The sequence below is a fragment of the Marmota monax genome, unplaced genomic scaffold, assembly GCF_021218885.2.
Source record: "Marmota monax isolate L192 unplaced genomic scaffold, Marmota_monax_Labrador192_F-V1.1 WCK01_AAM20220418_F8-fsc00151, whole genome shotgun sequence".
Taxonomy (NCBI): Eukaryota; Metazoa; Chordata; class Mammalia; order Rodentia; family Sciuridae; genus Marmota; species Marmota monax.
Genome location: NW_026694226.1, coordinates 3,443,349 through 3,468,605, shown reverse-complemented (window position 1 = coordinate 3,468,605; position 25,257 = coordinate 3,443,349). Strand labels below are relative to the sequence as shown.

General features: G+C 35.9%; 1 protein-coding gene across 2 annotated transcripts in view; it reads right to left on the bottom strand.

Annotated features, from left to right (window-relative positions):
- Sarnp (SAP domain containing ribonucleoprotein) overlaps positions 1-25,257 on the bottom strand; it is a 55,683-nt gene that overhangs the window by 17,931 nt on the left and 12,495 nt on the right. For both annotated transcript variants that reach the window (XR_006856642.2, XM_046466693.2), the window contains exons 3-9: positions 23,313-23,359; positions 23,019-23,086; positions 19,192-19,243; positions 18,145-18,218; positions 17,669-17,697; positions 14,601-14,626; positions 13,287-13,355 (exon numbers count right to left, since the gene is read on the bottom strand). Coding sequence is in view for 1 of the 2 variants with exons in the window: in XM_046466693.2 (XP_046322649.1) it covers positions 13,287-13,355; positions 14,601-14,626; positions 17,669-17,697; positions 18,145-18,218; positions 19,192-19,243; positions 23,019-23,086; positions 23,313-23,359 (365 nt within the window). In the remaining variant the exon portion in view is untranslated. The remainder of the gene's footprint in view (positions 1-13,286; positions 13,356-14,600; positions 14,627-17,668; positions 17,698-18,144; positions 18,219-19,191; positions 19,244-23,018; positions 23,087-23,312; positions 23,360-25,257) is intronic.

The following is a 25,257-nucleotide window of genomic DNA, read 5'->3' as shown; positions in this document are numbered from 1 at the left end:
TCCTATCACTTTTTCTTTCTCTCATCCAAATCAGGTTCTTTCCCCAACCCCCCTTCTCTTTAGCCCCAGAGGAGGTCGTCTCGGTCTTGCTCTAGCTGATTGTAGGACAAAGCAAAGCAGGTGGAGGAAATGAAGGTTTCACACTTGAGACCCCCGGAAACTGAGTTTCTATTAAAAGTCTCCACCTCCCTCCCTTAAAAGCCAGGAAGCTGCTGCTTTTAAGGATAAGCGATGCAGAGCTTGGCAGAAATGTCAAGAAGTCAGTAGAGGGAAGCTAAAACTTTAGAAGGGAGGTTAATGCTGTCTTAACCAAAACATAAAGAGAATGAACAGGCAAAAAAAGATAGTTACCTGAGCATTCAGAAATTTAGAAGTAGTAATCGGAAAACAGAGGCTTTTTGCCTGGAGTATTTAAAAATGCAGATTCCAAGAGCTGAGATGCAGTGGTAAGGCATTTGCAAACAAAGTCCTGGGTTCAAACCCCATTACAGCAGGCAGATTCCTAGCTTCACCCCAACCATAAATCAGAATCTCAAAAAGAGCAGGCATACAGAGCTGAAAGGGTTCCCCTAGTGATCCTTCTGTGCAGCCATATTTGGGAACAATTGCAAATAGCTTTGACAAAATATACACAAGCCCCACCACACAACTATATTTATTTGGTAGCAGTGGGGTGAACCCATGAGAGCTCTACCACTGATTTACAATCCTCAGTCCATTTTGATTTTGAGACAAGGTCTTGCTAAATTGTGAAACTGGCTTCAAACTTGTGATCCTCGGGCCTCAGCCTCCCCTATGAGATGATAGGTATACACCACCATGCTGGTTTAAACCAAAAAGTTTAAAATAATTTCTCTTATAGTTTAAAATAAGTGGCCATCCAGCTCCAATCTCTCCCCACTAACAGCAGGGGTCTTCCAAAAGTTTATGCTTCCTACAAATAGGATATCTCAGCTGTAGGGATAAGAAGGTAAAAAAACTGTGAAGGAATCACACAGGGCTCTGAGTAGTATCATCTTACTGCCTTCCTAAAATTCAAATAGAGAAGCAAAGAGAATTTTTCACCAGAATAGTTCAATACAAGGAAAACATGCCAAAGATCACCAAGGAATTGGGAGGCCAGCCTGAGCAACACAGCCAGATCTCATTTCTTAGAAAAACATGCCCAAACAAAATGAGGGCACACTTCAGGTGCACAGGAGCAAAAGATAGGTAACTAGGTCCAAGCATGAAAAGGATTTTGTTTTTTCCCTAGGGAATTGATACAAAGAAAAAGGAGGAATATCAATAAGTGGGAGAAGACGATTTCTCCTAAGGCTCACATATTCATTTAGAGCACTAAAGAGGTCCATCCTATATGGCCTCTCGTTGTAAAGCTCTGTTCATTTCCAAATGCTCCTTTTTTTCAATCATCACATACTTAAGCAGAGGCATGGTAGTAAGAATTTTGTAACTGCCTCTGCTTTATACCCTAATAAACTCCACCAATAAATACTTTCTAAAAGTCCAGACCAAGCATTTCAAACATAATCCCCTTCTCAACAGCATATCCATTGCTAGAGATTTAAAAATTCAATATTTGATCTTTAATAAAGCGTCAAGTCAGAATAGTAGCTTAATTTGAACTCACAGTACTTATTTCATTTTGAAAAGATTTTGGCCTAAGATTTGTATTTTTATTTGATTTTTTTTCTTTTTTTTTTTAGTTGGTGCTGGGGATTGAACCCAGGACCTTGTGCATGTGAGGCAGGCACTCTACCACCTGAGCTACATAACCAGCCCTATTTGATATCTTTTGACCTGGGAAGGTAGAGAGAGAGTTTTATATCTAGGTTAGGTGTGTTTTAGTTTCTTGAATCTTATTTAACTGTTAAATACAATGTCCTGTTAATGTGTCTAAAGAACTGTGGTTTCTTAAATAAAACTCCTAGTATTGTCTACATACTGCTCATAAGACTTTGAGTTTCTTTAAAGCTTCTACTAGGATGGAGATTACTTGTGTACTCCCTTTTATTTGTTTAGTGGTGGCCCAACTTTTCAGCAAGACCTTAATGAAGAACGCTTTTTCTTAAGTTTTACATATATGCTTGCATTTAAAAAAAAAAAAAAACATTATGCTTTGCCCAGTTTTGGTGAAAATGTTCTGCTAGGATGAAATAATATATAAAAGTATTCGTTTTATATAAAGTAGCTTATATTTGCTCATCTTTTTTTGTGTGTATGTAAAATCAGAAATTGAGCATAATTTATTTCCTTTGGATGGAAGGCATGGTTAGGTTTAAAGGAGCTTAAACACCATAGCTTACTGTTCCAGATGTATAGGTACAGAAGTGCTTTGTCAAGCTTCTTGATCCATTTATATCATAAAGGAGGGTTTTTCAGAGTAATAAAGTTCTTTGTATGTCAGTGTTCTTTGTGACAATGCATAGTTGCATTTTTGCTTGTTCTATTTTCTTAAGAAAACTTCTTTCTTTAAATTTCCTTAAAAAGGGCTGGGGATGTGGCTCAAGCAGTAGCGTGCTCGCCTGGCATGCGTGCGGCCCGGGTTCAATCCTCAGCACCACATACAAACAAAGATGTTGTGTCCGCCGATAACTAAAAAAATAAAATATTAAAAATTCTCTCTCTCTCTCTCCCTTTAAAAAAAAATTTTTTTTTCCTTAAAAAAAGATGTTTCAGTTGGCTAATAGAATATCTTTTTTTTTTTTTTTTTTTTTTAATGAAGAGCTGAGAAGCTATGGGAATAGGTAAGAGCTAAGCATAATTTTAATTTAAGCTCTGAAAAAGTATATTATTCTAGACATGTTTGGTATGCCAATAGAGGTCTTTAAAAATGGGTTTGTATGTTAATGACTTGTTTTTCTAATGTTCACTGAATATTTTACACCAAGACTGTACTGTTTTACATTAATACTGCATATTTTTCTAAGTGAATTGAATAAAGGATATCATAAGCACTGGTTAAAAAAAAAGTAGAAAACAAAGATTCAATATTTAACATTAAATCCAAATGTAATATACTCTGCAAATACATTTCTACTTTTGTCCTAAGAATCTGCTCTGGTAATGAAAAGGTAAGAATTTTGTACTGATTTTTTTAATTATGAGAAAACAGTAAAGAAAAAGGGAAAGGAGGAAAAGAATTAACACCTTCTAGATTTTAACAAGGGATCTTAGATTATATAAAAACAGAGGCCGGGCTGGGGTTGTGGCTTAGCAGTAGAGCGTGTTCACGTAGCAAGTGCGAGGCCCTGGATTCAAGCCTCAGCACCACATAAAAATAAATATTGTGTCCAACTACAACTAAAAAATAAACAACAACAACAACACCCTGGCTGGTGCAGTGGCACACACCTGTAATCCCAGCGACTCGTGATGCAGGAGGATCCTGAGTTCAAAGGTAGCCTCAGCAAAGGCAAAGCACTAAGCAACTCAGTGAGACCCTGTCTTAAAATAAAAAATAAAATAGGGCTAGGGATGTGCTAAGTGGTTAAGTGCCCCTGAGTTCAATCCCCAGTACCACAAACAAACAAACAAAAACACAAAATCAGAGCCTTTAGTAGTACCATCACCTTCAGGCATGAAGAACATTTACTATTTTGGTGATACATAAACCAGAGCCTTTAGTAATACCATCACCCTCAGGCATGAAAAACAATTTCACTATTTTGGTGATACATAAGAAAAGGAACTATCTGTAATTATTAAATTTTATTTTAATTGAGCCTGTATGAATAAAATGTTACCCCTCCTTATAAACACTAGCTCAAAGAACAGTATTACTCAGGTTTTCACCTCTTAAGTACTTAAGTACATCCTAAATATTACTAAACTTCTATAGTTCTCACTGAGGTACCTTTTAACATTAAAATATCCTATCATACCCCCCCCAAAAAAAAACTTCTAGTAACACATACACCAAAAAACAAACAACCTACTAAAAAAAAAAACCCATCCTTTACCCCACCTCCTTTTTTCCTCCCATACAGATTTTTAAGGATAGTTGTACTTGGATTCAGTTATCTCACATTTCACCACATCTAGGAAACATCTGGGAATGGATAGACATTTCACTTACAAAAGCCAGGTCAGTCACTGATCACCCTAATGTTATACCTGCAACTAGATAAACAACCAGACATAATGTGATTTAAAAATAATTTACCTTATATACTAAGAATAGCATTTTCTTTTTAAACTGTCACTCAGGGGATAATCCTATTTTAAGAAGTTGACTGGCAAAAACAACTGAAGGTATTTAAAAATAAAAAAGACAACAGAATCCAGCATTCCCCACTTTTTCCAAGCTATGTTTATTGTTGGGGCAAGGGGAACCAAATAGAGGCATAAAACTTGTTGTCAATGTTGATGATTTTTATCAAGGTAATCAGTCCTGACATGTCAGAAGGAATTCCAACACTGGCAGCAGTGGATCTGGGGTGTTTTTTGTTTGTTTGTTTTTCCGGGGATTGAACTCAGGGGATGCTCAGCCACTGAGCCACATCCCTAGCCATTTTCTGTAGAAAACAGTTTCACTATCACTAAGGTGTTTGTGGGGGACTCGTTAAGTTACCAAGGCTGGTTTTGAACCTGTGATCCTCATACCTCATCCTCTCAAGCCACTGGGATTACAGGCATGTGCCAGTAGGAGTGAGGTATTAAGCAGAGGAAAAAATGTTTTTTTCTTACTACAAATTTTCTTACCTTGACTCTTTGGGTTCAAACTCAGTGAATGAAATCAGAATATAATATCAAAAGGTACAACACCTTAGTGGTCTCAACACTAACTGAAATTTACCAGATTTTTCCAAAATATCCAGTATAGTAAACAAATACCAGCGATGTAGGTTGACCTAGCATCAAAATTTTTACCTTACTCCTCTAAATTTTAAAAAACATTCCTCTTAAGGAATTTTGTTCATTTTATATCCCCCACATTTCTTGTCCACTCTACCCCAACGCACTGTGTGCCCATGCCCACGCAGGACTAGGTGAAAAGTGTCCTGTAAAAAGTGTGGGTCTGATGATTCAGATATAAAAGGAAAGGAGAAAGAGAAGCTAAGCAAAGAAAGACTCTAGTTAAAATCAGAATACATTTTTAAGAGCCCTGGGCAGAAGAGACAAAAAATTCCATTTTGTCCCTTTGCTCTTCCAAATTCCTATAGCCAAGTGGTTCAACAGCAGTTGAATAGCACACATAATGACATCATTGATTGCAACGATAATAGAAGAGTGAATGAAGGGGGGCAGGGGGAAGGGAGGGAGGTGAAGATGTATTTGTGCTACATACAAAAGACAAGTTCTGTTCCTCAGCAGGGACAAATGAAGAACCAGATGACAGGATAAACTGAGGTCAGAGAGTTTCCCCTACTGTTTCTTCTTTAAACTGTTCCTTTTCCACTCCCTCAAGGTTTGTTCCATAAAACAGGTGGAGGGAGAACTGTGCACATTTTTATCTCAAAGGGGAGGAGGAAGAGAAGAAAATGAGAGAGAGACAGAGGATTATACATTCTGTCAGTGGCCTTGAAAAAGTCAAATACTTATTTTCAAAGTATTATGAATTAGCAAAAAAATTTAAAGAAGAGGTTAGATTTTTGTTGAGCTTTAAAATGTCCTGAGAAATGTTACCTATAAAATACTGAAAACTATTTGAGGTCAGGTCTTAGATCTTCCTGAAATTCATCTTCTATGATATCAATTACTATTTCTATCTACCATATACAGATGCTCCTCTACTTAAGATAATATCCCAAGAAACCCATTATAAGCTGAAAATATCTTAAGTCAAAAATGCTTTTAAGGGAGCTGGGGTGGTGGCTCAGTGACAGAGTGCTTGCCTAGCATGTGTGAGGCACTGGATTCAAATCTCAGCACTGCATATAAATAAATAAATATCCAGTGACAATTATACGCACACACACACACACACACACACACACACACTTCTACCTAGCCTACTGAACATCATAGCTTAGCAATCATAGCACTGCAAATATGGTTGTTTACCCTGGTGATCTCATGGATGACTGGGAGCTGTAACTTGCTGCTGATGGCAAGAGTATCCTACCACATATTGCTAGCTCAGGAAAAGATCAGAAATCAAAATGAGCCATAATTACACCAATTCAGGAGGCTGAGGCAGGATGATCATCAAGTTCAGCAACTTAGTGAGACCTAGTCTCAAAATGAAAAACATTTTTAAAAAATGGCTGGGGAGGGCTGGGGATATAGCTCAGTTGGCAGAGTGCTTGCCTTGCATGCACAAAGCCCTGAATTCAACCCCCAGCACACAAACAAACAAACAAAAAATGGCTGGGGATATAGGTCAGTGGTAGATAGAGCACACTTGATTCAAACCCCAGGGCATTAAAAACAAAAAAAAAAATTGAAATTGAATTTCTACTGAATGTGAGTTTCCTGTAAATGTGTATTGCTTTCACACTATCAGCAAAGTAAAAAATCGTTAAGTTGAACTAATGCAGATTGAAAACAACTGTACATGATTTATATCCTCTTACTATTTAATCAAATTAAAATGAAATTTTTCAAAGGGAAGAAGCATGTTTTTAAAACTGATGAAGAAGAGGGGAAAATTCTGTCAAACATCCTATCAATGAGATATGACGACCGGTAAGACTGACACTTTCCCCCACCTACAATTCTAATATTTGCCTTTTTTTTTTTTGTCACATGAGAAAGGAGAATTAATTTTGGGGGGTACTGGGGATTGAACTTATAGGCACTCGACCACTGAGCCACAACCCCAGCCCTATTTTATATTTCTATTTAGAGACAGGGTCTCATTGAGTTGCTTAGTGCCCTGCTTTTGCTGTGGCTGGCTTTGAACTCACGATCCTCCTGTCTCAGCCTCCTGAGCCAGTGGGATTACAGGCGTTCGCCACCAGGTCTGGTGAGAATTAATTCTGAACTTGGACTAGGCACTGCTGCTTAAATATATATGGAAAGAACCCAAACCTATTCAGCCAGCTACTTCTCCAATTTATCCTGGGATTTAATTTTTCTACCACGACTCTCTTTAAAAATATTCCACCTGAGGGCTGGGGCTGAGCTCTTGCCTAGCATGCGTAAGACTGGGTTCGATCCTCAGCACCACATAAAAATAAGCAAATAAAATAAAGGCATTCTGTCCATTACAACTACAATTAAAAAAAAAAAAAAAAAAAAATATATATATATATATATATATATTCCACCTGGGACTAGAGTTGTAACTTAGTGGTAGCACCCTTGCCTAGCACTTTTGAGGCACTGGGTTCGATCCTAAGCACCACATACAAATAAATAAATTAATTAAAAATATTGTGTCTATCTACAACTTAAAAAAAAATTAATTTAATTTAAACATTCCACCAAACTCCTCACCATAGCTTAGGGTTCTACAGGTGCTTTTTAAAAGCTCCATGTTGGCAATGCCCTATGTATGGCCCCACAGTTCTTCCTTTGGAAAAAGGTTTATACATTCATACCTAAACCAATAAATCCTAATTATGGACCCTCTGAGAACTGGTAACTAACTTCTAAATCCATATTATAAACTTCTTCATTTTGTCCACATCCAATGGCTAACTTCTATATGAAAATTCAGCACTAAAGGGGAGGAACAAACACCAAATATTTTTTCATTTATTTTAGATGATGGAAGGGAATCAATGTGGAATTAAATAGGCCTTCCTGAAGAGTATGAATTGAACCTAGCCTGCCCTCAGTTAGAGAAAATGAAACTTGTATGCTAGAAGACCCTAGGGCTTTCCTATGGCTTGGAACTAACTATTCTAGCTTCTTAGGTATCTCAACACATTTCAGTAATAAGTTCCTCAAAAAAGGAAAAAAAAAAAAAAAACAAGAAAAAAAAAGAAAGGCATGTCTAATATCTCTCTCACTTTGAAGCAGTTCATCTCCAAATGATACTAAGATACAATACAAAAGGCTCATAAATAATCAATGCAGCTACTCAGGAATATCTCAGCTACCATCCTCAACAAGAAGTTGGTCAGTAAAAGGTATTTGGTTTGCTTTCAACCCTTTTATAGTTTAACATTTCTACACAGACCACAACCATTAGGGAAGAAAACCGGCAAAAATCACAAATCAGATAAAAGTGGCTTTCAGGGCTTATGGGCCTTAAGATAACTTATTAAGACAGTCATCTATATGAAAAGCCACAAGTGCAGGCAAACCCTAGTCATACTCTAATAGAGGAAAAAGAAAGATAGTAAGGTCACTAGGGTTCAAGATCTCTATACTTTCTACTACTAATCAAGAGACAGCTGGGACTGGTGGCACATGCCTATGATTTGAGCTACTGAGGAAGCTGAAGCAAAAAGATCACAAGTTCGAGGCCAGCTTGGGTAACTCAGTGAGACCCTGTCTCAAAATAAAAAATAAAAAGGACTGGAGATGTAACTCAGAGGTAGAGTACCTTTGGGTTCAATCACAAGTACCACACACACAAACACACCAAAAGGGAGAAGAGTGAGTTGATCAACCACACACTACTATACAAGCCCAGACTTGGTTTTTTTGGTTTGTTTTGTTTTCTGTATCAGGGATTGAACCCAGGGGCATTTAACCACTGAGCCATATCTCCAGCCCCCTTTTTAATATTTTATTTAAAGAAAGGGTCTCTTGCTTAGGCCTACGTTGCTGAGGCTAGCTTTTGAAGTCATGAACTTCCTGCCTCAGACTCCGAGCTGGTATTACAGGTGTGCGTCACTGCACCCGGCTTCAGACTTATTTTTATTTTTTTAAATAACACCCACCTAGATGAATTTCCTATAAATTCCTAAACTATTAAGTTTCACCTTCCCAAATATGCCAATATTTTTAAAAAACCGGTAATCCGTTCAAATTAGCTACCTCAGTTAACACTACAGCTCTAAGCCTAGGTTTAGTTTTACCAAAACTAATGTCCTTTGACCATGATGTATTAACTGAGCTAACTTACATCCTCATTTCCTCTATACAACTCTCAGTCCTTTCAAAGATGAGTTTCCTATGTGCCAGGAAAAGTCCTCTCCTTCACTAATAGGACTGACTCAAACACTAGTTCTCTTGACAGGCATGGAAAACGGGCGGGGGGGGGGGGGGAACAGGACCACAGTCCAGCACTAGACTGAAAATGGCAGATCTTATTTATCTGGGTTTTGCTTTGTTTAAGGGGATGGGAGGTTTCTTAGCCTATAGTCATCATGCGGCTTATATAAAAAGAAAACTTGCCATTCTATCCTCCAATAGTCCAAAGAGTTGGAAGGGACAATTTATAGCCTCTTATGTAAAAAATGTCTATAAATGCCAAGTGCCATTCTTTGCCCTGTCACTTTCCATTATCCTAAACCAATAGGATCCTATTCACTGAAAGCTAGGCTAAAAACATGAACGGACAGACTTTTATTGGGCAGGGAGAAAGGGAGATGATGATTTTGGAGGGCGGGTGAGTGTGGGAAGTCAAGATTTCTTAGAGACTCTGTGTAGCGCCTAATGTGTATAGTATACTAGTTAAGTTGAGAACTCGACTCATGCAAAAGTCAGCCTAGGAAGAATAGCACAGATTTAGTTTCCTCAAATTTATAATACACTTAAGCTGTAAATCCAAAATATGGAAAAGAAATGATCAGATTATGACTTTTTAAAACCATCAGTCATATATATTACTTGATCCCTTGCTCATTTGCTCCCATATACTTCCTTCCTTTCTTCATATATACTGCTCTGGAGCCAAGTCTACTGAAGAGAAAGCAAACAAGCCAGGGCCTTTAATCAGATCAAGGAAACAGAAACTCTGAAATGGAGAAGACAGGGGAAAGGTTTCTCATTGTCCTACTTGGAATACTAGGTCAGAGAAGAGGCACTAGACACTACCTCCACTACTGTCCCACTGCTAACTAAAGGAAACCTAATGGACTTAAAACTTAAAGACAAGTGGCCAAACTACACAGGCTATCCTGGAATCCAGAACCTCAAGAAAGATGGACAGAAGTACGCTAATATAGCTGTTCCATAAACACAAAATGAATATATTCATGTCAAGAATTTTGGCTAACCAAACAAATACAAGGTAGTAACTCCTTTCCAGTGACAGACAAGTTAAGCTCAAGTCTTAGAACCAGGCAATTCTCACTAGAGAACTCAGCCAGTTGCAATTTCAGAAAAAGTTACTTGGATCATAGTGCATTCTACTGTCATGTGTAACTAATTAGAACAAATAAAAAATTAAAAAGTTACTTAGAAAAAAAAAAAAAACTTTCCTTTTCCTATCTTTTACTTCCTTTCTTCCAACTTTTTTCCTTCTAGATTTACTCTGAAACTGTTTATATTTTCTACAAGTATTAAAAAAATTATGGGGGCTGGGAATATGGCTCAAGCCTGGCATGCACGGGGCGCTGGGTTTGATCCTCACCACCACATTAAAAAAAAAAAATAAAGATGTTGTGTCCACCGAAAACTAAAAAATAAATATTAAAAAAAAAAAAATTCTCTCTCTCTTTAAAAAAAAAAAAAATTCTGGGGGATGGGAGTTGTAGCTCAGTGGTGGAGCGCTTGCCTCGCATGTGTGAGGCCCTGGGTTTGATCCTCAGCACCACATAAGAATAAATAAACAAAAAAATAAAGATATTTTGCCCATCTACAACTAAAAAAATATCTTTAAAAAATTCTGGGCTATAGGGATGGGGGTATAACTCAGTGACAGAACATTTACCTAGTATACGTATATACTGGAGCCAATATGTTTGATCTAGCATGGCAAAAAAATTAACTGATTTTTAAAATTTTTTTTTTCTTTTTAGTTGTAGATGGACACAATACCTTTATTTTATTTATTTTTATATGGTGCTGAGGATCAAACCCAGTGCCTCAAGTATGCTAGGCAAGCAATCTACCACTGAGCCACAAACTGATTTTTATTAAATAAATAAAGCCAGTTTACCAACAGAACTAAGAAAAAAAGAGTTGGGGGCAGGAGGATGACAAGTTTGAGGCCACCCTCTGCAACTGAGCAATATCCTGTCTCATAATAAAAAATTAAAAGGGCTGTGGACATAGCTCAGTGATAAAACACCCCTGGGTTCAATCCTCAGTACCCACCCCCTCAAAAAAAAAAAAAAAAGGGCTAAGAGAAAAAGAAAACTAATATTTACTGAGGGTCAAACTGTTAGTAGGTTACAATTAATAATTAAATACACAATTATTTACTTTCCTCAACCAGGATACTGGAGATTACTCCAAACATTACCAATGAAAATCAAAAAGTTTAGTCATTTTCTCAAGGTCACAAAAGTAATATATACATATATGTATATATATGTGTATACACACACATACATATATGTGTGTGCAAATATATGTGTATAAATATTTACATTTTATTCAGCCTCCTGTGGACTAAAAATGAATAGGTCAAATATGAAGAAAGATTCTAGGGAAGGGAAGAAGGAAGAGAAGGGCTAATATCCTTATAATGAAACACATAAGAACAACTCAGGTGAGGACTGGGGTTGTAGCTCAGTGGTAGAGCATTTGCCTAGCATGTGTGAGGCACTGGGTTTGATCCTCAGCACCACATAAAAATAAATAAATAAAAAATAAAGTCATTGTGTCCATCTACAACTAGAGAAAAATATTAAAAAAAGAAAGAAAGAAAGAAAGAAACCTCAGGTAGACAATATAGTATGGTGGGATTTTTCTTAGGAATGTGATCATATGACCCAAGTAGTATGACATATGATGTTCAGTTTTTTAAATTCTGAAGATACAAACACACACAGTTCTCCTAGAAGTTGGGGTGAAATTACTGCTGAGGTTTTTAAACACCTAAGCCTCATATTCAAAAGAAGGAGCTAAGGCAAGTGTAGTAGCACACACCTGTAATCCTAGTGGTCAGGAGGCTGAGGCAGGAGTATTACAAGTTCAAGGCAGCCTAAGCAACTCAGCGAGGCCCTCCTAAGCAACTCAGCAAGACTCTGTCTCAAAGTAAAATATAGAAAGAGCTAGGAAGCCAGACATGGTGGCACATGCCTGTAATCCTCATGGCTCAGGAGGCTGAGGCAGGAGGATCGAGAGTTCAAAGGCAGCCACAGCAAAAGCAAGGCGCTAAGCAACTCCGTGAGACCCTGTCTCTAAATAGAAATACAAAATAGGGCTGGGGAAGTGGTCAATGATCAAGTGCCCCCGAGTTCAATCCCCAGTATCCCCCAAAAAAAGAGTTTAGAAAGTGCTAGCAATGTGGCTCAGTGGGTAAGCACCCTTGGGTTCAATCTCTGGTACCAATAAATAAATAAGGCTGAGGATATAGCTTGTGATACAGTGTCCTGGGATTAATCGTCAGTACCAAAAAACAAAACAAGAAAAGGAGCTACATGAGAATCAGAACCACAGATCCAAGAGATGCCTCTCCTTGGCCATCTACCACAACATAAACAACTTTTGGTTTTATATTAAGTCTTCCCAATTAAGCTGCAGGTAGTTTAAGAATCAAATAATCTGCCTGTCTTCCAACTCCTTTTTTTCTTTCTTATTTCACATAACTGGCAAGTATTTTTATTGGAACACCTCAGCATCATACTAGGTACATGGACCTGATGTTATACGCCTAGTAAAACATTACAAATGTAACCTAGGTTCAGGGATATAGCTCAGTGACAGAGTGCTTGCCTAAAGTATGTGAGACCCGGGATTCGATCTGCAGCACTGAAAAAAAAACCTAAAGGAAAGAAAGATGGAGCACACCTATGTACAAGGTTTTATATTCCATAGTGACAAGTGATTGCTTTCAGTTCTTAGTTTTTTTTTTTTTCTTTCCTCAAAGAGGAAACCGTTTTCTAAAGTTAAATGCTTCTATACTAAAGTCAGAAATAATGAATTGTTTTTTAATGATAATTTTGGGGGATTTGAGACCTTTAAATTTTGTTTCTGGTACCTTCAACCTAAAAGACAAAACTGTTTTCTCCTAATTATTTAATTTCCATTATGCCTATATCAGAAGTTAAAACAGATGTAACAGGTTTTAACATTACTGTATTCAACATCTTGACCAAGTAAAATATAGACCATACTTTAAAAGCATGGGTGAAAGCTATGAAAACAATATGTAGAACAAAAAATTTAGCTTGTGAAATAGCTCCTATAATGTACCAAGTCAGTGAGGGGCGATATTCAAAGGACTGGATGAAATATAACCAGCTATATTCAATAGTGTCATTTCCAATTTATGTGAGCTTCCCAAGATGTTCTCATATTGCAAAACAGCACTCTTATCCAATCTACATTACCTTTCTAGAGATTGAAGAGACATTCAAACCAAATCTTTGTGCTCTTTCCTTTAGCTTATCCAGGTTAACCTATAAAAACACAGGGATATTTTAAAAAATCAAAATAGAAAATAGAGAAGGCAGAAACTATGGTCCAAAATTAAGAGTTCAAATAAGCCTATAACATCAAAGACACCCCATGTGCCAAACATGGAAACTAAGCATCACCCATCCATCCTACTGATTATTAAAAGGCCTCTTCTGGAATGCAGTCAATGATTCAGTCCTGCCTTCTTCATTCATCAAAGATGGCAAGAGTCTAAGGAAAGTTTATGGCCAAAGTAGACCAAACACTACTTGAAAAAGTAAACATATATACAAATCATTACCTCCAAAAAAAGTCCATCATTCACAATCCAAAATTATTCATTCCTTCATAATCTCTGCAAATAGTTCTTTATCTTCAAACCAAAAACAAACTGACAACTTCAATGTTCCCATCTTCAAAAGACAAGTGTACCTCCACCACCCAACTGAACTCTCTTCCCTCACTTTTCTTGGAAGCCTTGGCATATGAGAGTTGTAATCATAAGGCTGTTTAGTAGGACATTTTTATTAACATCAACAATAATAAAACATTTCACATTCACTTACAATACTGAACTGTAACCCCAAGGGCAAGATTTCTTAAAGCTGAACATATTTTACCACAGTATGTTTTCACTTTCTAAACATAGACTAGTTACAATGGCCTAAGCCATTCTTATTCTAACATTCTTTACTCTCTTGACTTTATATTTAATAGGTAATATCTAGGAAAAAAATTCTACAAACAGACCTCATAAATTGCTTCCATAGATCCTCTTGTGGTAATTAAGAACCAAACATTATCTAAAGCCACGGGACAAAGCCTAAAATTCCAATACCATAAAACAAAGGGAATGTCTCCAGCTAACAAAATCTATTCGTCTTTTCAAAAAGAGGAATACTAGGAAGGAAGATGTCTACAGTAACATGACGATGTGTCAACTTTCCATACTTCAAGCAGTGTGTGTGTGTATTTCCCCCGCCCCTTGAGACAAGAGTCTTGCTAAGCTGCCCAGGCTGGCCTTAAACTTGGAATCCTCCTGCCTGAGTAGTCAGGATTCCAAGTATATGCCACCATGCCCAGCAAATAATTTTCTTTTATTATTCATAACACACAACATCATACTGAAAACAGTTACCAAACTCATGAATTCCCTCCGATCTGGGGAGAGGAGGGGTCTCTAATTTTAAAACTAACTCTATGGAGTTAAGATCTGGCTCTTCAAGGGATAAAAAAAGATTTCATACCATAGGCTTGGTGTCAGATGACAGACCTAATGAAGCAAATAAAAAAGTTTTATTTAATATTTTTCAAAGTCAGAAAGGAAGATAACAGTCTTCAAATAAAATTAGAATGCATAAAAACAGCACAGAGAACAAATGTCCTTTATCCTATGATGAGAAAGAAGGCAGAAAATGCATCCAGAGACCATATCTGCATTCTCTGTTTTTGAAAACAGTTTGGTAATTTTGCAAAAATTTAAGCATATTGTTACCATATCATCTAGCAACTCTACTCCATGATATATGCCCAAGAGAAATGAAAATGCATGTCTAAACAAATGTCCACAGAAGCATTATTCATATTAGATAAAAAGAGAAAACAACCCAAACATCCATCAATTGACAACTGGGTAAATAAAATGTCACATATCCATACCATGGAATATTATAAGCAATGAAAATGAATGGAACAGTGATACATACTATATATCAACCTCGAAAACATAAGTGAAAGAAACCATTTATAAAAGATCACATAATGTTATGACTTCAATGATATGAAGTCAAGTTTATACATAGAGAAATAAAACAGTGGCTGCCTAGGACTGGGGTAGAAGAAGGAATGGGGGGATAGATGCTAACAGGTGTTGCGGTATTATGTTCTAAAATTAGATTGATGATGGTTGCATAACCCTCCGAATAAATTAAAAAAACAAAGAATTATATACTTAAACGGATGAGTTGTATGGTATACAGATTATATCTCAGTAAAACTATTTAAAAGAGATTATAGCTGGACAAATTAGCAGAACTACTACCATGAGCTGAAATTATGGCTGCTTAAAGCTAACATTCTGTCTTGAAATTATCACCAAGAAGCAAGCAATAAATTGGCCTGATGACCCAACTCTAACCTAATTTCTAATTATTTATTTCAATCTTTTTGGAATTTTATTTTAAGCAATCTCAATCTTGCAAAGAATTCCCTAACTTTCCATTGTGAACATTCAGAAATAGATGCAAGTTTTTCGTTTTTGCAGTACTGAGAATTGAACCCAGGGCCTCGAATGTGCTAGGCAAGCACTCTACATCTGGTCAAACTTTAATATTCAGATTTAATCTTGCTAAATAGCCCAGGATAATCTCCAACCTGTGGTCCTCCTGCTTCAGCCTCTTGAGTACCTAGTTATAGGTATGCACCATCATGCCCAGTTGAATTCAACTTCAACACAATCCATGGGCTAGGAACTGATATGTATTCTATGTTCTCATTTAAACAAACAAACAAAAAAAACCTTCCTCTTAAATGTTCCCAAATTCTACTCTTTTTAAAAAAGTTATTCTATAGTTCTACATGTCAGGATTATATAAAAACACTGCAAATGTTATGTATACATTATTTTATTGATCAGGTTTCCTTTTTATATGATTTACTTTAGCTTTTATTGTTCTCCAAAAATCATCTTTAGTTGTTTCTGCTGCATCTTACCAACTCTCTCTCTCGATATAACTAAGAGCCAAAAAATAAGTTGTTTCTAAAACACTTAAGAGGTAGTGGCCAGAATTTGATCTTTTTAAAAGCACAGCAAATTACTTCAAGAAGGATGTTTTATCAACCCATTTAAAATTATTAAAAGGTAATCAGGAATAGGGTTAGGAGACTACATTTTCAATTTTTAAAAAAGGGACTATGTTTTTTTTTTTTTTTTTTAATCATTGTATAGATTTTAAAAAGACAAGAGAAGTCAGGCACAGTGGCACATGCATGTAATCCCAGCAGCTTCCTGAGGCAGGAAAATTGCAAGTTTGAGGCCGAACTGGGCAATTTAGTAATATCCTGTCTCAAAATAAAAAATAAAAAGGGTTGAGGATGTAACTCTGTGGTAAAGTGCCCCTGAGTTCGACCTCCAGTAATCGGGGGAGGAGTATATATATATATATATATATATATATATATATACTATGGATATATAGCCATATATATGTAAATAAAAAATGTAAAAACACAGACAAGTCAAGTCATTCAAAATTCCACCAAATGCTAACAATTTAGTATACGTCCTTCTAATATTTTTTTCCTAATACAGGCAAGTTTTTATGACTAAAATAGGAACATAATTATAATTTTTAACTTATCTTTTTCACTTAACATCGAACATTTTTTTAAATATCTTTTTGTGTTGGGGGTGACACTGGAGATTAACCAAGGGCTCTCCATCACTGAGCAACATTCCCAGCCCTTTTTATTTTAAGAGAGTCTAACTAAGTTACTGAGGCTAGCCTCAAACTTTTGATCCTCTTGCCTTAGCCTCCCAAATTGCAGGGATTATAGGCCATGCGTCACCAGCATGCCCAGCTTAATCACCTTTAATATAGTGTATTCTACTATACTGTGGCACACGTTTATTTATACAATTCTCTACTGTATATTTGTTTCCAGTTATTTATCGCTATAATAATTTTGTTGATAGTCCTCATGGCTAAATCTTTATGCACATCCAAGATTATTTTCTTAAATTTCTAGAAGTAGAATGCTTAAGGTAAAAGATATTTCCCTTTTACCACTTATACTAACCCACAACACTGATAGATACACAATATAATTTTTTATGCTATAAGGCACTAGAATAAGTAAGCAAAGTAGTAGAAACTTTTTGTTTGTTTGTTTCTTTGGTGCAAGGGAATGAACCCAGGGACACTTAACCACTAAGCCACATCACCAGCCTCCCGCCTTTTTTATATATATTTTATTAGAGATAGGGTCTTGCTAAGTTGCTTAGAGACTTGCTAAGTCGCTGAAGCTGGCTTTGAACTTGAAATCCTCCTGCCTCAGCCTCCCAAGCCACTGAAGATGTCTAAGGAAAGGAAATGAATGTTGGTACCTCCTCCTATTTTCTTATAATTTCAGAACTTCTCTTAATTGCTTAGGAATTGATTAAGTATAATTTTACCTAAAGCAAAGAAGCAAATGCTATAACCTCATAAGGGTTTCTAGAGCTAACAAATTTAGCTTAATTTGGAGAAATAAAATGTTATGACAGAAAAGAAACAAAATAAATAAAACTTTCTCAGAATAACCTCTATATCCTTACCTTTTGTTGGAACTGAAGAAATTCCAAACCTGTAGGAAGAAAAACAAACTAAATTTTAGGAAGCTGTTCACACTCCTGGTTGTCTGTCTCTGCACTAATGGTACACATGACTGACACTTCTTGCTTGTGATCTCAAACTTTGCAATCATTAGCTAATTCTAACAACCCCATGAAAGAGGTTCCCTCTTTCACCAAAAGTCCAAAGAGTAAGCCACAAGGAAGCCTTATCAAAACTAGAAGTAGCACATTCCTTTTACCTATTTTTAAAAACTCTATTCACTAATAAAGCATGATCTATAGCCTACTACATCCAAATCAGCAGAGATATTCTGAATAGGGCCAAATTATATACTCCATTTCCTTTCAGCAGGGTCACTATTCTACTTAAAATCAATAATCATGTCTAAAACCTAAGGCACAACCCCACACGTTCACCCTGACATTCATTTCAGGTTCAAAAGGGTGGAGACACTCACCTAGCTGCCCGGGCAGCTTTCTTACTCTCCAAGCTCACAGGTACATTGAATCGTTCAGCCCTCTTCTGCATTCTCTAAGTGACAATAGATGAAAGAGAAGAGAAAAAATAAATTTCTAGTTAAAAAAAATGTTAGTTAGAGGCAGTGGCTCACACCCAGCTTCTAGAGAGGCTACGGCAGGAAGCTTTCTTCCAAGTTTGAGGCCTGCTTGATCAACTCAACAAAATCTTGTCTCAAAAAATAAAAAGGGCTGGAGATGTAGTAGCTCAGTATTAAGAGTGCTTGTTTAGCATGCAGAAGGCCCTTGGGTTCAATCCTTATTACACACACACACACACACACACACACACACATTCTAGAGGACTTCAGGTTGTACCCATCCTAGGACTTAATGTAAGTTCCAGAAAGGAAACACAAAACGACTATTATTATATTCATGTCTTTGAAAACAAAAGGGAGGAATAAAATAAAATAAAACCCACATTTTGCATGACACCAAGAATACAAAAGCTATATTTGGTTGACCTTTGAAAAAGGATCAAAGGAATAGATTGGTTCCAATACTAGTGGTAATATTTTAGTTAGAAATGAGGCACAGCATTGTCTCATAGCATCTTAAAAGAGTTTAGTAATTCTCTACTTTAAAGGTATAAAACTGAACACAAAATTTCAATGGGAACCTGGTAGAAACCTTGGAAAAAATCCAAAGAAATTTTAATCTCACCTATTGGCAAGTAGCAATTCAAGAAGGATACTTACCATTGTTACTTTTTCAAGGAATAATCCTCCCAAACTAATCCAAGGTTTGTAAACACCTTAGAGAGTCACCATTAAGCCAGAGAATTATATGCAACGTAGCTTCAAAGGTGACTACCCACTATGACAATCCAAATATTTTTCTAAGAGTAGTTGGTAAAAAAATCAACATCAAAATCTGTCAATACTGATTTTATGCCTATGAATATATTTTTTTAAATAATTATATAGACAGAATAAAGGGTAAGAAACAGAAATGTAAATGGTTCTACCATCGAACAAAATATTTACCTCAGTCTGTGGCATTTCAGAAGTAATTTTTACCACCTTCTTCTCTGCTGCCCTGGAAAAGGAAGATTTTTTTAAAAATCAGAAAATTGATATTCTAAACCAACACCTTCGAAACATATCAAGAATTCACCTGAGTCATGTCCTCTGCCAATATCTCTCCGCTACCCCTTAATCCAAAGAAATATGAAGTCCATTAAAACTCTGATTCCTTGAACTTTCATCTACTATAAAGAAAAAGTTCAAATAATATTAAGCTACTTTAACTAAGGTATAAGAAAATAATCAAGAAAAAAGTCTGGTTAGATATTTTGGGAAACTAAGAACACCAGAAACTATTTCATTTGTTTTTAGGCACTTTAAATTTACTTTTCGACTAATTACTATCCCTCTAACCTTCATTTAAATACCAGGTTTCAATTTTCATCACAACAATAATTAAATGAGTGCTCTACAAACTCCTATTTCCTTCTTTTAGAAATCTTTATTTCTCCCATGGGAAATATAGCTGCAGCTAAAACAACTCAAACTGGAACAAATAAAAATGCCAAAGGGAGCAAGAAGAAAAAAGACTAAGTGAGGTTTGAATTAGGAAAACATGTAAGTTACTGGTCAAAAGGTTTAAGAGAAAACAAAAGAGGGGGACCATAGGGGCGGGAGACAAAGTTCGGAAGTACTCAGGATAAATGGAAGGACATTAACCCTCCACCAAACAACTCCCATAAAACTGTGGGTCATAACCAGTCTCATTAAGGTCCCTCATTTAGAGATATGGGCAGCTTTTGTTCCAATATTCCGGACACTTTTCCCATTTGATGCCCTGAAAGGTAGTAATGGTTTAATGACATTTTCAGAGGAAGTAATTCGGGAACAGGAACTTACTTTCTCCTCCATCCTTTTGTTGGAGGTCTCAAGACTACAGACAAGCAATGGGTGCCCCCTGCTGACCACAACTAAATCCTACAATATTTAACTGCTTTGGCTAAAACAATAAATAAAAATAAATAAAACCAAAAACAAAAGTATATTTATGGAGACCCTCAGATCAAAGATGAAGCAAGGGAATTTCCTTTTGAATACCTGAGGGACATATTAGATCTGAATATCCTTATTTTTTTTTTTTTTTTTTAGGAAGTTTCGACATAATTCCCATCTCCAGATTTCCTTCCCCAGGACTTTCTGATGTTCAGGCAAAAAAGGCCACAGAAGATTAATGTTTTACTTGAAGTCCAATGTCATTAGGGAACACTCCTCTCCATCAATCCCAGGCTAATGACTTCCTCCACCATTCTCATCTTGAAAACACAATCTCTGCAGTAGATCTCAAGGCAAAAAGGTTATCCAGGTTTCTGCTCTATTCCAATTCTCTTAAGCACAAAATTAAACTTAAGTAATAAATATATATCACATTCTGGGATTCACAGGAAATTTTCATTTGTCATTGACAAATTTTTCTCCTACCCACAGACACATACAAAGCACTCCAAAAACTACAGGGGGGCTGGGTTGTGGCTCAGTGGCAGAGCGCTTGCCTCACACATGTGAGGCACTGGGTTCAATCCTCAGCACCACATAAAAATAAACAAAATAAAGATATTGTGTCCATGTATAACTAAAAATATTTTTTAAAAAAACTACAGGGACCCTAATTCCCCTTTCTGTACATAATTAATCTAACCATAACTATCCTCTAAAAAAACAAAAATTACCACCACCCCCACACACTTTCAATTTCCTTGTTTCAAAATTCATCAATAGAATTAAAGCCCCTAAATACAAGAATTAACACATTTTACATATGCTAAGGATAATGAATTTCTACAAATTTTCCAACCTCATTATATTTTTAATCCAAGCAAGCCAATTATTGTATTCATTTGGTCTTCCTTCTTGTCCCAGGAGTCCCCAAACATCTATTTTAAAGCTATCCCATTAATTCATTTTCTCAAGGCACTATATTGAATTATAAACCTATGTGTGGCTCATTGGTAGAGTGCAATGCTTAGTATATTTGAGACTCAGTGTTCAATTTCAGCAATAAAAAAATATTTTAACAAAAACCAACAAGAACAAGAACCTGTGATAAGAAGACAGCTAATGGCTTTATGAAGAAATAGCTGACAAAATCTACCACAATGTTAAACGCACGTTCTCTATGATACAGCAAATCTCTTCCTAGAAATTTATCTGATGGACATACATACGTATAAAAAAATAGTTGAATAAGGACAGATAGCACTGCCTTTTTTCTGCTCTATGAATAATCTAAATGTCTATCAAGCAAGTCACAGGTGAAATAAATTATGATTCCTAAATAGAGTGAAATACTACTGTCTACAAAAAAGAATAAGGTTCTAACATTAATAACCACTATATTTGGGTGATGGGTACATGAGAGTCTACCAAACTATTTTCATAACCTCTGTATATACTTGTAATTTCCCTAATGAGCTTAAAAAAAAAAAGACTGCCACTTAATAGGACAATTAACCCTACTCAATAAGTTGATGTGAGGACTGAATGAGAATACATGTAAAACACTTAGAACCATGTCTAGTATATAACATTAACATAAATAAATTAATATAAAGATATCCAAACGTGAACAAAAAAAAATGGAAAAACTGTGCATAGCATGTGTATATATTTGTTCATGCATACATATACTTAGGCGCATACACATACATAGGTACATACACACAAACTAAAAACCTTTGGAAAGTGTGATGAGATGGATACAATAAGTACTCAATTTTCCATTTATATACCCCTCTGTGTATTGTTTGAATTTTTACTTGTACATACATTGCCTTGTATAATTAAATGCATTTAATACAGCTATAAGGAACAAAAATGTTAAGAGGGACTCAACTGTTCTTAATGTGCTGTAGTACAAAATGGCCAGACATTTGTGGAAAGAAACCCAAATAAAAGATGATCAACCTTGTGGGCTAGTATAAACAAATCGAGATCCACTTTCTCTAGTACTTTGTCCTCCCCTCCTCCACTGTAAATCAAAAAGCAAGAGAGAATACAGCATTACTTGAGAGACATAACCTCTACCCAACACCCTCCTCCCTTATTAAATTCCTTATATACAGTTTTACATTTTTCTGTAAAAGTGTAAAACTCTGCAAAGTGTAAGAGTCCACAGAATTTTACAACATATAAAGAATCATACAGATTCTAACAGTATAAGCTATTATGGTGACCCTACAAAAGAACAAAGGCTAGGAGAACTAAATTAAGTCTGTGCTTGAAGTCATATGGTTCTAATTACGTATTATATAACTTGAAAACAAACTGCTTCCTTCCCTGGGACCATGTACTTGAAGTAGTCCCTTCTGAAAATGTCTGATCTAATCAGAAGTGAAAAAAGTCAATGACAATCTATAAAAGGTAAAGAGAGTGAAATTTTACACCCAATAAAAACAGAACTTTCTGCTCTGTATTCAGATTATAAAATACAACAGACACTAGTATGGCAATATGTAAATCAATGGATGTGTAACTGATGTGATTCTGCAATTTGTATACAGGGTAAAAATGGGAGTTCATAACCCACTTGAATCAAAGTGTGAAATATGATATATCAAGAACTATGGGGCTGGGGATGTGGCTCAAGCGGTAGCGCGCTCGCCTGGCATGCGTGCGGCCCGGGTTCGATCCTCAGCACCACGTACAAAGAAAGATGTTGTGTCTGCCGATAATTAAAAAATAAACATTAAAATTCTCTCTCTTTAAAAAAAAAAAAAAAAAGAACTATGTAATGTTTTGAACAACCAACAATAAAAAAATTAAAAAAAAAAAAAAAAAAAAGAGATAATTACACATCAACAGTTTTTTCAGGGGGTTCTTCCTCTTTGACGGGCAGTTCTATGGGCTTTGGTTCTTCTTCCTAAAACCAAACAAAACAACACAGTTAACATAAATCAAGAGTTAACACACATCAAAAGAGGGATATCAGAACGCCAAAATGAGTCAGTTTTCAGAATCTTCATTCCCTCCTTAGGCTCCCCTAATAAATTAGCATCTAAGCACTCTAATGATTGATATTAAGCAATGTGGCCCAGGCAGTGGCATATCACCAGGCCAGTGACTAACCTTAAATCTTTCCAACTCACCTCTGTTTCATCTCCCAGTACATCTTCTTCATTCGCCTCCTCTTCAGCTAAAGAATATTAAAATAATCAGGTCAAGCCCTGCTATAAAACCATCTTGATCACTGTGCTGAGGCTAATATCACAATCACCTTGCTTTCCCAAAATAAAAATCAACAATGAAAGTAAAACTCATGCTCAGAAAATCTGCTACATTTGGAGAAAATAAAACCATATCTCTACTTAACATTAGTACATAGTTGAACTCCATCTGGACTGAAAAATTAAATTAAAATTAAATGTGAGGAGGTCACAACAGAATTAATTTAAAAATAAGGCAGGATCTCTTTGAAATTTAGTGGTAGGGAAGGATTTGTTTAAAAAAATAAATGTTTGCCTAGCCTGAGCAAGACCCCCAGTTTGATACCCCACACTACAAAAAGAAACAAACCCAAAAGCAAAAGCATGAGGTAAAAAAGAAAGATTTTTCAAAACTAAGGACATCTATTTAGGGAAGGAAACCAAGGAAAATTTTTGGACAAATAACAAAGATATTTGTGCCTAAAGGCAAAAAGGAAACAGTTGCTAGAATATAAAAGAAATGTCTGCAATCAACAACTGAATGATAGGAACGATAATAGAAAAAGGGCAAAGAAGGAACCCAAAGAATCATGAACAAAGTAAATTTAAGTTTTTTTTTTTTAATAGAACAAAGTAAATTAAACCATCCAACAAATGTAGCAAAAATTAGGGCTGGGGATATAGCTCAGCTGGTAGAGTGACTGCCTCACATGCACAAGGCCCTGGGTTCAATCGCCAGGAACTACAAAAAAAAAAAAAAAAGAGGAGCAAAAATTAGGCTATTTGAATAGATAATGCCAAATTTAGTTTTGTGAAGATACAAAGACCCTGATGTACTGGTTATGCAAGTACAGACTAACAGGACAATTCTGGGAAATAATTTGGCAGTGCTCAGTTATTTTCAGTTTGTATATGTTTTTATGAATATATAATAATTAACAATCCCATTATGAGCATACACCCCAGAAAGACTCTCACAAAAACATGAGCAAACAAAAGTAGTTCATAATATAACATTATGTATGGTACATATATTATTATATACACTATACTAAATCCTACTATATATAACAAACTGTAGAATATATTATATACTAGTATAACACATAGTATCTTATGTACTACTATATGTATTACTAATGCATACAGAATTACTGTAAATAGTAGTACTATTTATAGTAGCTGGGGCTTGAAGGCAATATGTATCTGCCACAGGATGACCTGCAAAAATGTGATGGCTATTCATCATAGAAAGATACACATGATTTAGAACGAATAATCTGGATGATCACATAGCCTCAATCAACAAGATACAACTTAAAAAAAAAAAACAAACTTAGAAATAAAGTAAGGCTACACAGACTCATTAATAATTACATAAATGAAAATATTCTATCAACACTATGTGGTTAATAGGAATAAAGACAAAAAATGTGTATCAAACACATTAAAATGGATGCCTAAAGGGGTTGGGGGGAAAGTAAAAGGAGGAATCAAAATAAAGGGATTAAATGAAAACTAAGAGGGAGCTTGTACAATCCGGGATGATAATATGCCTTCAATGATGGTGGGGTTTTCTGTTTGTTTATTTAATTTCTTTATTTTGCTTGTTGGCTTTGATACTAGGGGTTGAACCCAGGGGCACTTAACCACTGAGCCACATTCCCAGCTTTTTTTTTTTTTTTTTTGAGACAGGAGGGTCTTGCTAAATTGCTTAGGGTCCCACCAAGTTCTTGAGGCCAGCTTTGAACTTGTAATACTCCTGCCTGAGACTCCCAAGATGCTAGGAACAGGCATATGCCCCCAAACCTCGCTCATTTTTATTTCATTTTTTAAATTTTATTTATTTATTTTTGGTACCAAGGATTGAACTCAGTGGCATTCAACC